Raw genomic sequence first — 18,170 nt, 5'->3', positions numbered from 1 at the left:
TCAGGTTGACAGATTTAGTCCGTCCATTGGTTTAAGCGAGTTAGATACCTTAACGATCATCAATTTGGCTGAAAATTTGCAGAGATGATCTATACACTAGCACCTAAAAACTGAACGGTCGAGATATGGATATGAGACCGAAAAGTGATTCAAAACTCGAACTTCACACGTTAATTTCATAGCGGAGCTCCGCTCTGGATAGGATCTGTATATCAGATCCTATCCAAAGCGGAGCTCCTCTTTGAAAATTAACGTGTGAAGTTCTAGTTTTTGGTCACTTTTCGGTCGCATATCCACATCTCGACCGTTCAGTTTTTAGGTACTAGTGTATAGATCGTCTCTACAAATTTTCAGCCAAAATGATGGTCATTAAGGCATTGATAATTGCCTTAAAGCTAGTACGGTTCAGGTTGACAGATTTAGTCCGTCCATTGGTTTAAGCGAGTTAGATACCTTAACGATCATCAATTTGGCTGAAAATTTGCAGAGATGATCTATACACTAGCACCTAAAAACTGAACGGTCGAGATATGGATATGAGACCGAAAAGTGATTCAAAACTCGAACTTCACACGTTAATTTCATAGCGGAGCTCCGCTCTGGATAGGATCTGTATATCAGATCCTATCCAAAGCGGAGCTCCTCTTTGAAAATTAACGTGTGAAGTTCTAGTTTTTGGTCACTTTTCGGTCGCATATCCACATCTCGACCGTTCAGTTTTTAGGTACTAGTGTATAGATCGTCTCTACAAATTTTCAGCCAAAATGATGGTCATTAAGGCATTGATAATTGCCTTAAAGCTAGTACGGTTCAGGTTGACAGATTTAGTCCGTCCATTGGTTTAAGCGAGTTAGATACCTTAACGATCATCAATTTGGCTGAAAATTTGCAGAGATGATCTATACACTAGCACCTAAAAACTGAACGGTCGAGATATGGATATGAGACCGAAAAGTGATTCAAAACTCGAACTTCACACGTTAATTTCATAGCGGAGCTCCGCTCTGGATAGGATCTGTATATCAGATCCTATCCAAAGCGGAGCTCCTCTTTGAAAATTAACGTGTGAAGTTCTAGTTTTTGGTCACTTTTCGGTCGCATATCCACATCTCGACCGTTCAGTTTTTAGGTACTAGTGTATAGATCGTCTCTACAAATTTTCAGCCAAAATGATGGTCATTAAGACATTGATAATTGCCTTAAAGCTAGTACGGTTCAGGTTGACAGATTTAGTCCGTCCATTGGTTTAAGCGAGTTAGATACCTTAACGATCATCAATTTGGCTGAAAATTTGCAGAGATGATCTATACACTAGCACCTAAAAACTGAACGGTCGAGATATGGATATGAGACCGAAAAGTGATTCAAAACTCGAACTTCACACGTTAATTTCATAGCGGAGCTCCGCTCTGGATAGGATCTGTATATATATATATATGCAGTTTAGGGTCACTTTTCGGTAACATATCCACGTCTCGACCGTTCAGTTTTTAGGTACTTCTACATAGATCATCTCTGCAAAATTTCAGCAAAATTGATGATCTTTAAGGTATCTAACTTGGTTAAACCAATGGATGAACTGAATCTGTCAAACCTGAACCGTACTATCTTTAAGCCAGTTATCAATGCCTTAACGACCATCAATTTAGCTGAAATTTTGCAGAGATGATCTATACATTAGTACCTAAAAACTGAATGGTCGAGATGTGGATATGCGACCGAAAAGTGACCCTAAACTCCAACCTCTCCCTTTAATTTCAGAGCGAGGCCTCACTCTATATATATATATATATATATATATATATATATATATATATATATATATATACAGATCCGATCCAGAGCGGAGCTCCGCTTTGAAATTAACGTGTGAAGTTAGAGTTTTTGGTCACTTTTCGGTCGCATATCCACATCTCGACCGTTCAGTTTTTAGGTACTAGTGTATAGATCATCTCTGTAAATTTTCAACCAAATTGATGATCGTTAAGGTATCTAACTCGCTTAAACCAATGGACGGACTGAATCTGTCAACCTGAACCGTACTAGCTTTAAGGCAGTTATCAATGCCTTAACGATCATCATTTTGGCTAAAAATTTGCAGAGACGATCTATACACTAGTACCTAAAAACTGAACGGTCGAGATGTGGATATGCGACCGAAAAGTGACCCAAAACTTGAACTTCACACGTTAATTTTCAAAGCGGAGCTCCGCTCTGGATAGGATCTGTATATATATATATATATATATATATATATATATATATATATATTAGTAGCTGTCATATGAAAATACTAAGTCTTTTGACAGGTATAGCTGTCTGCGCCTTGGATACATGCACTACTACATAAAACTAAATTGGGGACACATGGATTTTGGATACAATGACATCATTTTTAAAATGCGTCCTTGTATTATTCTTAGGACGTTTTAGCTTTTCCGAAAACACGGAGGGAGAGCATGGCCACCCACTCAGCTAAACAAAGGCACTCTAAGTTTGGTAAGGTCCTCGGTTCGATTCGCTGAAACCCAAACATAGGGAACAATAATATAGAAATATATATATAACAGTCTCCCAAATCACAGCACGGTGCAGCAAAATTGAAAGAGAAAACCCTAAATTTTCACTTTCCCGGGTTCTCCAAAATTTCCCTCTCTGAGTTTCAATTTCCCACCATGGAATCTCACCAAATTCACTTTAGAATTTACCCAATCACCCCGTTCATTTACTCAAACCCAGGTATCAGAGCAGATCGATTCATTCGATCCCCAAAACAAACAGACCCAAGGCACCGCAGCTCTTTGCTCGTCTTCGCTCTTCGCTCTTCGCTCTCCCCCCCACCCCCCCCCCCCCCCCCCACCCCAAGCCACCGCAGCTGCACCGCGCCTCTGCTCCACGCCTCCACTGCGTCTCTACCTCAGACTCCCTCTGGTCCGCGCCTCTGCCTCTAAACGGTAAGTTCTAATTTCTAAACTTCAGCCGCAATGAATCGTGTCTGCTAAAATCAATCCCAAAATCATGTCATTGCTTGATGTCCTTTGAAACCATGATGATCTTCTGCACACAGGAAACTAATTTCGTTGTAAAGATTCTACCTTTAATTCATTTTCTGACAATTTCCATTGAAATCGATAGAGTGAGAGATACGATTGGAAGTTTGAATTGGTATTTCACTATTTTGGTTAGTGGGTAGTTGGGTACTGACTACTGAATCTAGTGATCTATTTTGGATACGTGAATTGGTGTTGGTTGTTGAACTATTGATTATTGGTGTTGGTGTTGATTGTTCTTCAGTTCTTCGCAATGTTCTTCAATTAAGAGGAGGCACTATTTACTCTTGTTGCTCTGTTTTGTTTTACAGAGTCTATCACATGAAGTGTTTTCGTATTTCAAAACAACAAACCCTTGTTCCTCACCAACTCATCCAGAATTCATATTTCTGCAAGAACCAGGTATTGTTCTCTCTATTCCTCGATGTACATTTGTATTATTTTTGAGTATTTTGTTATAGCAATTTTTAACTAGTTTTATTGTGCAACTATCAAGTAACCTACTATCTGTGAGTTTAAGAATCGATTTTGTTGAGTTGTTATCTTTGTATAAGAATGACTTTATTGAATCACAGGTTTGACATTTTCAAATACTTGTCAGAAATTTTACATGGAAGCAAATTCTGTTGGGATTGGGAAGGTACTTAAGTTCACTGTTGTTTAATTTTTCTTTTCTTTTCTAGTTTTGTTTTAGAGTGAGTTTACTCTTCTGCTTATTTAATTTTCATTGAGACCTCAAAAAAAGGCTGATAATTGATTTTGTACAGGCTCAGAAAGATACAAGTCCAACTACACTTTCATGGTTCTTCTGCATGCTCGGTAAGAACCCTTTAATAAGGAGAAAGTTGCACAAGAAGTGAGGGATGTCGTTGGTATAAATCATGAAGCTAACATTGATGAATTTGTGGCAGATATAACTGATGCAGCTCTCGAACAAATGCATCATCTTCACGCTGCTCTAACTGAGATTTTGAGGCTATATCCTGCAGTTCCTCTGGTACGTATGTGTTTCTTTTTAATCATGCCTAGAATGAATATATTTTTTGAGTTTCATTTTACTGTTTGTATGATGATATGAAACTTCTGATTTCAAAATTGCTTTCGCTTTTCCATTTATTGCACAAAGTAAGACTACAAGCTTTACCTTTCCATATTGCAACCCACAGTTGGCTTATTGTTACTCTTCTTTTTCCTTCAATTATGCTTTGTTGATTCACTATTCTAGACCATGAACAAAAACATACTATTGATGGAAATTGTACTATTTAAGTGGAACCACACAATTGTACACTCCAAACTCCTTTCCTTTCTTAGTTAATATTGTTATTGTTACTATTTTATTGATTTTATGTCTTATCACCTTGAAATCAGTGGTAGGGTTGTGAATGTTTATGGTGGTGGCCGAAGCACACCTTTAGATAAAAAAGAACCCACAGTTGTTCATCAAAAGCCAGGACCCCATCAAACCATATTTGATCTACTTCCAAATGAGGTGACTTGGGTTGAATTTTTGTATATGTTAATATGTGGAGTTATTTATGAGATATGTCTAATGTTTGTCCATGTGCATGGCTCTTTTAGTTTAATCCAATTTTTATTTTTTTGGATAATTATACTTTGTGTTTGATTGTTTCAGATTGTGGAACATAGTTATTCATGTGCACTTGAGAGGTCGTTCTTATATCATGGCCGTATGTATGTCTCTGCATGGCACATTTGCTTCCACTTTAATGTGTTTTCTAAGCAATTTTGTCTAAGGGGCAGTACTTGTACAAGATTATGATTACCAATATTGGCTGGTTCTTTTGTACTGAAAAGTAATTTTTTTCCCTCCACCCTATTTGATTGAGCTATCCACAAGTTTAGTTCTTTTCGTCTTTTTGGTGTCAAAGTCAAGTTCTTTATTAAGCTGTAGGTTTTGTTCCCTTGAGAGAATTCTGCATAAATCGTAATTATGAATAGAGATACATTAAACAAACTATACCCCTGGACATTCTTTAATAGTGTTGTGTTATATGTTTTTCTCTAGATAAGCTCTGTACATTTGTATGCTGTGTTTTTGTTGTAGGTTGTCATGTGTCACGTGGTTGATGCTTATCTTTTCCATTGCAGGTGTAGACTTCAAATAGTACGTTGGTTCATGCTATGAGTAGCTTTACAAAAGTTTAAGAGGAAGGTAATCTGAAAGGTAAATTAGAGTTTGTTGCTAAATGTATTCACGTGTATATGCTTATTAGCTTATATGATGATCTTATTTATTCATTTCGTATCATAGCAGTCAAGTATATTGGTAGGTATGGTTGCTTGAGCATGTCTGTTACCTGCTATATATAAGTACACACTTAAGCTTTATTAATCGCTGAACTTTTTTTATTTTATTTTATCAGGTGGAGCGAAGGTAAAAAGGATTCATGAAGAAGCTCATTACAGAAACCATGCCATTCTTCCCTTAAAGATAAGTGGCTGTAAGTTAAGTTCAAATGATGAGAGGCCAAGTATGTATGTCTCTTGTCATCTAGGATTACATAACATTAGAACACTTATAAGTAGGAATTAATTACTGGATTGTTCTTATAGTCCAAGTATATTGTAACGAGTAAAAGATACAATGACATTTGTTTTGGGATTGTAAAGATTATTTGTATGTAAATCTCTTCTTTTTGTTTCAAGAATATTTTTTTTTTGTGTCCTATAATAGATATAAGGACGTTTGTTTAGTGTCCTAATATACATTAGAGGACGCTCTTCTAATGTCCTTAAAGACATTAGATGACGCTTTTTTAGTGTCTTTAAATACATTAGATGACGTTTTTTTTAGATTAGAGGATGTTTTTTTGGTGTCCTTATAAACATTAGAGGACGTTTTTTGAACGTCCTCGTAAGTGACTTACAATGACTCCTTGATAGATGACGTTTTTTTTGCGTGTCATCTTAAGTTTTCGAAGACGTTTTTCGAACGTCCTAAAATGCTTTTTTTGTAGTAGTGATGTAAGCTTATCAATTAGCCCCTTAACATGTTTAACAGCCCTTTCTTCTTCCTTGCATTCACTTTGCTCTTCCCTTCCAACGATCACATCTTCTAACTCCCTAGCGTTCTATTGGCATTTGGAGGCTTGAGATATGTCTTACATATTAGCAAGAGCGAGTTAAAAGTCTGTTCCTCCAAGAATTACCTATGGCTAATGAGAATTAATTCTCGACCATGCATGTTGATAGTGTCAGTAACAAGAAGCAAATTTGAAAACAAAATACTATCATGCATCTGGTCTTTTGATAGGCATTTGGCTTTTGGGAATAACCACATTTCTTGACGTGCACGGTATTGATGAAATTTCTAAACTAGCTAAATACTATCATGCATGTGGCCTTGGATAATCATTTCGTCCCATTTAAAATCCAGCTGGATTTTTTTTTCTTTTTCATTTTTTCTTTTTGGAGGGAAAACTATAAGACTTTTATCGAAACAAAGCTGCTAGCTACAATCGGGTAAGGTTATGATATGTTAATATTTTTCATATATCAACTATTTTTACTACTTTGAGAACTCATTTTACCACTTGAGGTCTTCTGTGGTAATTAAGAAAATTTACCATTTTAAATACTCATGTTACCACCACTACAAGAAAAATGGCCTTTTGCAAGGAATTTTTTCCTTGTAAAAAACTGAAAATTCGTTGCATTAACCCAAATGCAAGGAATATTCCTTGCATTTGAGTCCTTGCAAAAGAGCAAATACAACAACTTGAAAATTCCTTGCATTTGGACAATCATTTGCAAGGAATTTGTCCTTGCATTTTACAATTTGGGGTCCACATTACTGACCATATGTAAGGATAATTCCTTGCATATTAGTCCTTGCATTAAACTATATACATGTTTAAGTAAATCTTTATTCTGTGTCTGGCCTAAACTCTAGGTTACTTGACCTAGTGGTAATAGAGTTACATTAGAAGGCTCTAGATTCCTATTCAATGTATAATTACTTTCCTTGTATGATTTGGATTCTATGCATTGTAATCCTTTATATAAAGAGGCCCATATTATCAATGAGAATACACAGCAAATTCCTTTCAATTTCAGTTTCTCTACAACACGTTATCAGCACGAGCCCTAACCCTAGCTTTAGAAACCAAAACCCCAGAAATTGATCAAACTCCACTGGATTAGCCTTGCCTGCGCTACCACTGCCCCCGTAGCATGCTCGTAACTCTGCGACCCTAGCGACCTCCACGACACCGCGACTCACCCACGACTCCGCACTTTAGCGACTCTGTAGTCCCGCGACCCCCGTGACTCCTCATTCCTGCGATTTGCCCTCGACCGCGAGACTACTGCGACTCCGCGATCCCGCAAACTCCATCTCCCTGGAATGCTCGCCTAGGACTGAAGCTCATCTGCAATCCTTCAACGAGGATCAAGTACGCCCTGCAATCCTAAGAGGTATGTTTTACTAAAAGTTCCCGTTTTTGAGTTTTTCTTGTTTTCTCGGGGACTTGCAACCTCCCTTCTTCTACCCCCCTTTCTTCTTCATAGGAGAGACCAATAACCGAACTGTGGGGGTTCATGCTCACTCCAAGCTTGGAGCTTGTAGAGTCCTCCAAACTTAGAGTTTGTTGAGAAGAAAACGATCTACCACATACATCGTTGTTTCGATCTAATCCAAAACCCCTCTTGGAATCGGATTTTCTTAGAAGCGACTACGCTCAGAAATTTCATTGTTTTTGTGGTAGCCTTTTTCGCTCCGAAACTGACCATTTTTCGTGTTCTCTTTCAAGATGAGTAACCTGAACAAATTAGACTTTGCTCCATTGGGAACAACTGGCTCTGGATATCACAGGTGGGTTCGTGATGTCCGCTAGCATCTCAAGGCTGATGGAATCTTGGATACGATTCTCGAGCCTAGCCAGGACGTGCTAACTGTTGAGCAAGCTCAGGCTTTGGAAGCAAATAGAGCAGCCTTAGAGGCAAATAAGGCGAAAGCCATCATCCTAATGACTCGTCATATGGATGATTCGCTCAAGTACGAGTGTATGAATGAAGAAGACCCCAGAAGGCTGTGGGTCTCACTCGAAGAAAAATTTGGCAACGTCCGTGACTCCATGCTTCCTGACCTAGAAGTGAGATGGCATAGCCTCTGCTTCTGTGATTTCAAGTCAGTTCTTGACTACAACTCGGAAGCACTTCGCATTAAATCCTTAATGGAATTCTATGGTAAAGAAATCACAAATGCGATGTTGATTGAGAAGACTCTCTCTACCTTCCCCGTCTCTGCATTGATAGTTGCTAAGAACTATCGAATCGATGTTACTGCAAGACGGATCACAAGTTTTCATGAGCTCATTGGAGCTATGAATGTCGTTGAAAAGAATGACAACATCCTTGTGAAGAACTATAATTCGAGATCCGTGGGAACAGAGTATATGACGGATCCAATTATAGTCGCGCCCCAAAGAGAGGGCGCCAATTGCAAAACCCTAATCTTAGGGATACATTTGGACGTTCTGGCCCATATAATTTCTCTACTTGGGAAGGTAACCGCCTAAATAGGTGAACACGGAACCGAAGAGGTCAACGTGGAAAGAGAAAGGGAGGCAACGCCTCTGGCCATGTTGGTGGTGCCACCAACACTAAGATCCATCTAAATGACGCTTTCAAAGTTCCTTAATCAATGGAGTTTGAGCAAAGAGATGTATGTTCTCGATGTGGAGTATCCTGTCATTGGGCACACATTTGTAGAGCTCGTGAAGAAATTGTCACCGCCTACAAAGCATATTGTGAAGCAAGAGAAGCTCACTATGTGGAACAAGAAGATCAAGAAGATGATCTATAGTGAAGGGTTGAAGACTACAAATCAGGCTGGGATCAATTGATCGCCAATTCTGTTTAAGTCTTTATTTTTCCAAGAGATGTAATTGGCAATTGCCATATACTGTGTAGTAAATACCATTTTGCATTAGTTAGCATTTGGATTAGATTCCCCTAATAGTTAAGAGACAATGATGTACTCCGTTGGCTTATGAATACAATTTCAAGTTCCTTTTATTATGACTCTATTTTGATTCTGAGCATATTTCTTTGTACTACGATGGCTGGGCTATCAGTATTAATTCAAAGACATGGAATAGCCCAAGTTCCCCTTGCCAAATGGCACCTTGATACTGTCACAGAAACTCTCCACTCTCCTAGGGCAAATCGCACCTATGAATAACTAACAAATTCCGTGCGAAACAACATGAAAGAACGAAAATGAGTTCCTTTGCAATACCTCTAATGATTGCGAATAAAGGCGCATCTCAGAGAAGTTTATGTGTCTCTCTAGTGGACTCTATGTCACTATTCGAGCTATTAAATCCAATAAAGTTATGAGAGAGGATCTCTTGGATTTAGACACAGATTGGCTTTGTCACGACAAGATAGATCATCATGGTCATGATATGATGATCCATCTACTAAAGACTTCATACGGACATCCATTCTCTCGAGCCAAACGAAGCACGAATCAAAAGTTGATTCTTGGACTAAGTATGGCCGCCACCGCTATCTAGAGCACCGCCACCGTTCGCCACCAGCCAAGGGCTGGCATAGTCCCTATCCATGAGGCTATGGATGGTGTCCATCATGGTGATGGCCCCCCAGGTGATGTTGCAATCTCCAACTTTGCTTCAAATAGAGTTTCAGACGCTTAGGCCCAACTAAAATCCTCATTGGTTGATTGTAAGGCCTCTCGCTCGTTTTACAAAGCCCGTTCCTTAGGGAAATTAGGACTGAGACAATCCTATGCAAAGGATATGAAAATACTCATTCTGTTCTTACATAGAATCAGTGGGGATTCTGTGGACTGATTCAACCAACCTGCGGACGTTTAAATATCTCATGATGTTGGTTGACACGCAAACACGCTGGTCACATGTTGTGCCATTGTCCACTTGTAATGCTGCTTATGCTACACTCCTAGCACATATCATATGACAATGGACTCAATCCCCGGATCATCCTATTCAGTCAATTGGACTTGACCATGCTAGAGAGTTTACATCGAAGACTTTCGATGGTTATTGCAATGGGACTGATGTTGGACATCACATTCCCATGTACACATCCAAATAGTATCGCGGAAATGACTACCATGGTAGTCCGAACATTGGTAATGCGTACCAATCTCCTTATATCCGCTTGGGGTGATGCAATATCGCATGCAACTATGCTAATTCGTCTACGACCTACCGCCACTCAATGTATCTCTACGTTACAGCTATTGACTGAGTACAAGTATTTTGTACTTACACACATTTGAGTGAGCCATTTATGTGCCAATTGCGCCGCCACAACACTCTATGATGGGTCTTTACTGACGAATGGGAAACTCGGTTGGATTTGAGACTCCAACAATCGTCCTCCACTTAATGCCCTTGCATGGCGATCTCCTTACCGCTAGATTTGCGGATGTCACTTTGATGAGACAATCTTCCAGTCGTTAGGGGGAGATAAGAACACAGATGTTCAGTAGGAACGACAAGAATTGTCGTGGCCTGTCCCCACTATGTCTCATCTCGATCCCTACTAAAGTGACGAGATCACACATCTGCTGCAAATATGCATGCAAGGAAGTACGTCCCTATGAGAGGACGTAGCACCACCCTACACGGAGGTAGGCATGGTGCCAACGCCAAAGAGAGTGTCACTCTAGCGTTATAGGCCATGGCCCTAGCTAGGATGCATGGGAGGCTCGTGGGTTCGAATGATACTTTGGCACATTCCAATTCTTTGATCATTAAGACTCAAAATCCGTCTCATGGGAATCTTCCGGGTTATGGTTATCATTGGGGGACGCCTCAACGTCAGAACCTATTCCTGAGAATATAGAGCTCTTTGAAAATTACGCTAGTGTACATGAGACGTGGGATAGAAACTCCATCATCATTGATGATGTAGTAGCGCATTTCACTGCGCATGAGTTTGTTGAGTCCGATGATATCAAACTACGCTCCGTTGATGAATGAATACTAACGTAGAGAAATTTGGCCTAATGGAAAGATATGATCCAGGTTAAGTTGGATTCTCTAATGAAGAGGAAGGTTTTCGAGCCAGTGATGCCAACACCTCCTAACATAAATCATATTGACTAATGAGTCTTCGTTAGAAAGCGTGATGAGAAAAAGAGATGGCAATCTCGCTTTATGGCACAAGGCTTCTCACAAAACGCCCTGGAATTGACTACGATGTGACATATTCTCTCGTAATGGATGTCATTGCACTCTACTACCCTGTCAGTTTGGTAGTTTCCAAATAACTGATCATGCAACTTACGAATGTGGTCACTACATATCTCTATAGGGATCTAGATACGGAATATACATGAAGGTTCATGGTGAACTTTATTTACCCAAGTCAAGTGGCTCTAGACCACGGAGCAAGTTTTACAAAGAGGTTAAAATGCTCACTAAAGTGACTACTTGATTGGGAAGGGATATGCCCACGCATTTCAATAACAAGTTTCAGATTCTATCGCGGTTCATGTTGGACATGATCTTCATTACAAGCCCTTGAAGAGTTGAGGGAAACAGCTGAACACTTGAAATCCGAGTTTGAGATGAAGGATTTTGGGAGAACACGATTATGTCTTGGTTTGAAACTTAAGCATCGTGTTGATAGATGCTTAGGCATTTTGACAAGGTCAAGCCTTCAAGCAACCCCATGATCGTCTGTAGTCTTGATCCTAAAAAGGATCTTCTTTGCCCAAAGGATGATGACGACGAAGATATGCTAGAGGCAAGAGTGGCTTACTTAAGTACAATACGCGCATTATTGTACTTAACTCAATGCACAAGACCGAACATCTCATTTGCAATGAACTTGTTAGCTAGATATAGCTTTGCGCCAACGGCAGTAACAATGTCAGCAAGTATACTGACTCTGAGTAGAAATGTCAATAAATACATTGACTCTTAGTAGTAATGTGGTGAATATAATGATACTCAGTAGCAAATGCGTAATTGTTGTCGAGTGTGAATAATAATATTAATATTTCTTATAAGATTCTAAGGCTTGCTCTACTGTTTATCTTGTTGATTTTTGTGGTTACTTTGTTAAATATTAATTAATGGAGGCTTATATTTGGTAGTAGGTAAAGTTTATTATTGTTACTGACAGTCAATAAAAATATCTTATTTGTTATACTTTGAGAGTATTTATCTTTTGATCTTGTTGAAGAAACATCCAATTTAATACGGACTATTAGTGGCATTCTCTTATATGCTACTGACCATTAGTAGCAATATCAATCTTATTTGTTACTGAGTGTCAACTGCAATTATTTGTCAAATTTGAGTTTATTATGGATTTTTAGTTATGAGTTGAGTTTGAAATAAAGTGCAGCTAGGAAAATATAACAACTAACCTTTTCTATATGTTATTGACCCCCTTGAAGTTTCTAGTCAGTTGAAATGAAAAACCGTACATTTAAATAAGTGTTTTTTGGGTAGAACTAGCTGCAATTAATTTGTAATTATTGCAAACTGTTATGGTGGTATTATTATTGGGCAATTCACTCATTTGGCCTACAAGAAATTCCCTCTGTAACTTTTGTTTTTAACTTTCCTTGGGAGGAAGGGGTATTAAGACTGGTCAGGGAGAGAGAATCACATTGCGAATTGGAGTTTGGCCGTACTACCAGTCTTTTTCAAATACATGCATATTATATTTATGGGAGGAGTTGCTTTCTCTTTTTGCCTACTTTTGTTTTCTGTAGTTTCCTTTGCTTGAAATGATCTTAATCATTTTTGTGCAGTGAATATTAGTTTTGGATTCTGAACAATTTTAGAGTTCAGGCTTTACTTAATCGAATGAGCAGCTTCCTTCATCTTAATTAATAACAAAAGGTGCATCAATATAATTGGCGAAACTATAGTACAAGTTGTATAACCTTCTTTTGTATCATTTAATAGTTTTTAAGTAATGAACCGAATGTCTAAGTATACTTCCACAAAACTGAGCTATAAACACCATTTACAATGGTGTGGATTGAAGTAAAAGACAACAATGATTGGTGTGTAATGGCAATAGTCACCATCTTAGACACCAAAATTTGAATGGTTGCCATTGCTGGCGTGACAAAGACTCAAAAATGCACTATCATTTTTTTGGTGACTTACTGGAGTAGTATTGACGTACTGGAGTTGAAACTAATGGAAAGGGAGGGTGCTTCTGAGTTTGGTACAACCTTTGAACGAAGATTTTGAGTTTGGTAGTGGCGTTGGCTTTGGCTTCCGAGCGAACTTCTTAATTAAGCCAATCACGTGTACGTGGATTTCACTCATGCACGTACGTAAAAAGGTCATCTATAGCAGTTATCACCAAACTTGAAACAATTTAAACAACACTTTGATTCTCTGAATGTTAAACTTCAAAATTCCAGAGTTCAAAAGTAACATTTAAAATGTCTGAAAAAAAGAGAGTAACATTCAAATCACGAGAAGGATAAATATCAACCTTCATTTCAGAGTTGAAAATGTTGTTGTATACCTTCATAATTAATTATATGTATTAGATAGGGCATATTTGCTCGAGTAAAATCTAACCTAGAGACTGATACCAGAAGGCCAATGGGCTAGCTCATCATATATACCTTCAACAGTTCAACTGCTCAAGTAATTTTAATGATAGCTGGGTTGAAAATGAAATAGAGACAAACCTTATGCCAAAAAAGGAAAAACCAAAACAAAACTTGAAATTGACCTTAAAGAGAAGTTACCAGATGAGAGGCTTGTACGTGGTACCTTGTAAGCCCAAGCTCAACCATTCATATTCAGGTGGGGCATATTGTAGTAAGTACTAATTACATATATACTAAATTAAAGTAAACTGAAGGTTAGTACTGTTGGCAACCTGTGGTGCCGAGTGGTGTTGATTAACCTCTGCGTGTTTGCTATGGAGAAGGACAGCTGCTTCTTTGAGAAAGAGTGGGAGAGGGAGAGGACGAAAGGGAACGGGTTCTGCATCCAGGTCTGGGTCACTTGATGTTGAGAGAGCGAAGAAATTTTGGAGCTTTTGAAATTTATAGGAGGAGAAATGCAGTTGGAGGTCGGCCTTTCGACTCATACCTTGGATGTTTTATCTATTACGAAGTTTATTGCCATGTCTCAAAAGTCTAGGAACTGACCAGGAGGAAAAAAAAAAAAAAAAAAAACTGCATCCACAAAATATACTTTTAAGCATGTTGTCCATAGAAATATACTTTTTCATTATTAAAATTCGATGAAATCAGTAGCTATGTGCATGATGAACTTGTTTATTGTATGCAAGAGGGGTTTTTTTGCACCAACAGTGTCTGGAGACTCAGGTGATTGACAATATGATACACGAACTTTAAAAGTTATCAAAATGATACCCAGACTTAATTTTTCGTATCAACGTCGTACCTGCTGTCAATTTCCGTCACGTCTCCGTCAATTTAATCACGTGCGTAGCACGTGACTCGTTAAATGAGGCTAAAAAGTCCGATTTGCCCTCAATTTCTTTTTCTTTATTTATTATTATTATTAGTGTTATTATTATTTATTTTATTTTATTTTAATTATTATTATTTAAAAAAAAAAAAACTCAATTCCTTAAATTCCTCTCTCTCTTTAAGGTAACCAGTTTTGAATTAGGAGGATCCATCTCTTCGAAGGGCACTTCTCGAGCCTCGAAGTTCATTGTTTGCTATCTATCTCCGAACCTTTCCGGCTGACTTCAGTTAGCTTGGCCTTCAATTCTACTGGTATGTCCATATTCAATCCAATCCATAAACCTTTTCAATTATCCATCTATTTAATTATCATCCTCGTAACATCTCTCTGAGATCTCCATCTATTTAGAGAAAGGAATTGGCACTGGCACTGGGTTCTCCATCTCTCTATATGAGAAAAAAACTATGGCACTGGCAATTGTCAATTAATGACTAATATCCATCAAAACGCATAGACCAAATCAAGCCATACTGCCATAGTACAACGAAAACTACCAATAATTAACAAAACCATTAGTCTGGGTTCTTCCGATGGATGGAGCAGCAGAGGTAGATATGTGTTTATCGAAACGATAAAGAAGATCGAGAGAAAAGGAATATCTCATACTCATAAAAGGAAGGTCGCCGGAAAAGGAAGACCAATTATATCTGAGTTGAAATCGAAGGTCGCCGGAAAAGGAAGAAAATCCACCGTGAAATCCCTACACCATCTCTCCTTCGATTCTCACTCATGCTTCGTTGTTGGGACAATCCGACACCACAAGGACGTCCACGACGTCAAGAGGAAGCTACGGCCACCGGTTGAAGGTCTCGAAACGGCCGAAATCTGGAAAGCTCGCCGGAAATCCATGAAGCTTCTCCCCTTCGATTCTCCTTCCTCACTTCGCGACTTGACAAACGAAGACCACCAAACCCGACCACCGCTGCGGCAACCTGATCCACCGCTGCGGCAACCCAACCCGATCCACACTCGCAGTCAGCGAGTCGACAAAGAAAACGCAAAAAACCTCTCCCCACCGATTGGGATCTTTTTTTTTTTTTTGAGAAACACCGATTGGGATCTTGGTTAATAAACAAAATAAAAAAAATTTCAGTTTTTATTTTTAATTTTGAATTTATTCATTTAGGATTTAATAGAGGGGAAAAGACTTTTTTGCCCTCATTATGCGACTCACGTGTCTCGCATGTGGTCAAAATTGATGGAAACGTGATGGAAATTGACAGCAGGTACGACGTTGATACGAAAAATTAAGTCTGGGTATCATTTTGATAACTTTTAAAGTTCAGGTATTATATTGTCAGTCACCTGAGTCTCCAGACACTATTGGTGCAAAAAATCCTATGCAAGAGTACATGAATAATGTTCTGAAAAGTCTCAACATGAACAACAGAAACAGTTATTATACTATTTAGACAAGCATCAAACTTTATATTCTAAGACTTTTAAGTGAATAAGAGGCTGAAATCGGTGCCAACGTTTTAAACAATTTATTAGTCGACATAGTTAGGCACTTGCAGAGAATGGCACCTGCAGATATGTACCAGAGAATGGCATCAGTATTCACGAAGTATTCATTACAGAAAGAGAAAAAATTGACATGAGGGTTCATGAACCGCTAGCTAATTATAATTTGCATTTTCGCTCTTCGCAAACCCAAGACTCCGAACTCCGAACTCTGAACCCTTTTCAATCACGTGGCCACTTTAGCGAGGCACGCGTGTACAGTACCACTGTACCAGTGTGGTTCTAGTGATTTTGGTGCATGGAGGTTGACATGACTTATTAAAGGCAACTTCTCATGGTAAGTTTGGAAGCTGATCACATGGGCTGGTCTCTCAAATTTAACTTCAGGGTCGGCCATACGTTGTCCTCGTCTCTCTTTCCTGTTGTCCTCATGTAAACAGAAACTTTATGTTCAGTCTTTATCATCACTGACAGGCTCGAAAACACTGATCATCTGCCTAACACTATATAAAGACGAACTAACATGCAGAAAGATCAAGACCATCAAACATCAGAGCGAAAAAGAATTTATAAAGTATGGCCAAGTCTAGAATTAACAGTGGCAAGAAGAAGAACAGCATAGTGAAGCTCAAGGTTGCAGTAGAAAAGCTGCAGTGGAGTCTATTGTTGAGCCGGAAATCCAATTCAAGTTTTGAAGACGACTCTACCTCAGTGCCCGAAGACGTTAAAGAAGGTCATTTTGCGGTGATTGCCGTGGACGGGGACAAACCGAAGAGATTCGTGGTGCCGTTAAGTTATCTGGCTCACCCAACTTTCTTGAAGCTGCTGGAGCAAGCGGCCGAGGAGTACGGTTTTGATCACGAGGGTGCCCTAACGATTCCTTGCCTGCCAAGCGAGCTTGAGAAGATATTAAGTGATGAGCAGTGGCAGAAGAAAGACTCATCCTCATCTAGCTAGGGTGTTAACTGGAGTTCTTGTAAAGCTTTGGTGCGGAGCTACTGAGTGATAAAGTTTAATTTTATGGTAAATTTTTTTTTAGACAAAATTTTTTACGGTAACTTACCACCCACGTACGGTGGTTTATATCAAGAAATAGGATCTTTTGCTCATCTTTTTCTTGTATTGTCCAGAGTTACTAAATGTCAAGTGCCCTTCCCTTTCTCGAAGTTACATTGAGATGTATAGGACTACTAGTTTGTTGCCAAATATGGTTGAGTATAAAAAAAAGTAGTCCTACCGCTCCCACCATGCAGACCTTGTACAATCAGGCCCTAAAAGCCAATGTTGAGCAATCACTGTACTGGTTCTAAAACATTATTTTCGGCCCCAACATATGCACAAAACAGTTTAGTGTTCTTTTCCTTCTTAAACAGCACAGTACGTGGTCCAAGCTGAAAATTGAAACAATCAAAATCAACGAAGCTGCAAAAAATAACTAAAAAAGAATAGTTTCAAATAAATTAGACAATACATTTTCCTGGAAACCAATTATTGGAACAAATGTACACTTTCTTGCTGTGCAATGAGTTCGATAGTTTCAATAGTTAAGGAGTTCAAATAATGCGGTCACGCATGAATGGTCGAGCTAGGGACTATCTGTCTGTTGGTACTTGGTACAACTACAACTTTAATTAGCACTGTGAATGTTATTATGGGCTCTTGACCATTTACCCAATTTAGACTCAACAAATGCCCACTTATTCCACTAAAAAATTTGTGCGTCCACTTACCCAATTTAAATGTAAAAAGACAAGTTTGCGATTTAAATAATTAAAAAGTCATCGGAGACTTCGCCGGAATTTGGTGACGACAGTCAAAATCCCGTCACCGGCCGCTGGAATCCGATCACTGGTTGCCGGAGACTTTTATTACCCTTCAATATAAAATTTATTGTGGGAGTTTATTGGGAGGCAATAAAATGTTTATTGGGTATTATTGTGGGGCAATAAATAAGACGCCGGACTCCGGTTGCGGGAAGTTTGCAATTAAAGAGGTCGTTAGAGACTTTTATTACCCCTAATAAATTTTTATAGGGGGAGGAGGAATAAAAAGTTTATTAGGGGCAATAAAGTTTATTGAGAGGCAACAAAAAGTTTATTAGGTATTATTGGGGGCTAATAAAAAGTTTATTGTCACAATAAAACCGGAC

At 38.7% G+C, this 18,170-nt stretch overlaps 1 protein-coding gene and 1 long non-coding RNA gene across 2 annotated transcripts; both read left to right on the top strand.

Moving 5' to 3' along the window:
* The first annotated feature begins 4,439 nt into the window (after window positions 1-4,439).
* Window positions 4,440-5,685, top strand: LOC112202224. Its single transcript, XR_002937170.2, has 3 exons — window positions 4,440-4,542; window positions 5,163-5,238; window positions 5,438-5,685. It is a non-coding gene; the product is annotated as an uncharacterized LOC112202224 (long non-coding RNA).
* A 10,714-nt stretch (window positions 5,686-16,399) lies between these two features.
* Window positions 16,400-17,349, top strand: LOC112168401 (auxin-induced protein 15A). The gene has a single exon (XM_024305518.2). It carries the CDS (start codon window positions 16,598-16,600, stop codon window positions 16,976-16,978), a length of 381 nt encoding a protein of 126 aa, XP_024161286.1. The 5' UTR covers window positions 16,400-16,597; the 3' UTR covers window positions 16,979-17,349.
* The last annotated feature ends 821 nt before the right edge of the window (window positions 17,350-18,170 follow it).

This window comes from Rosa chinensis, chromosome 5, assembly GCF_002994745.2.
Source record: "Rosa chinensis cultivar Old Blush chromosome 5, RchiOBHm-V2, whole genome shotgun sequence".
NCBI lineage: Eukaryota > Viridiplantae > Streptophyta > Magnoliopsida > Rosales > Rosaceae > Rosa > Rosa chinensis.
The sequence above is the reverse complement of the archived record's forward strand: the minus strand, read 5'-3'. Positions and strand labels throughout refer to the sequence as shown.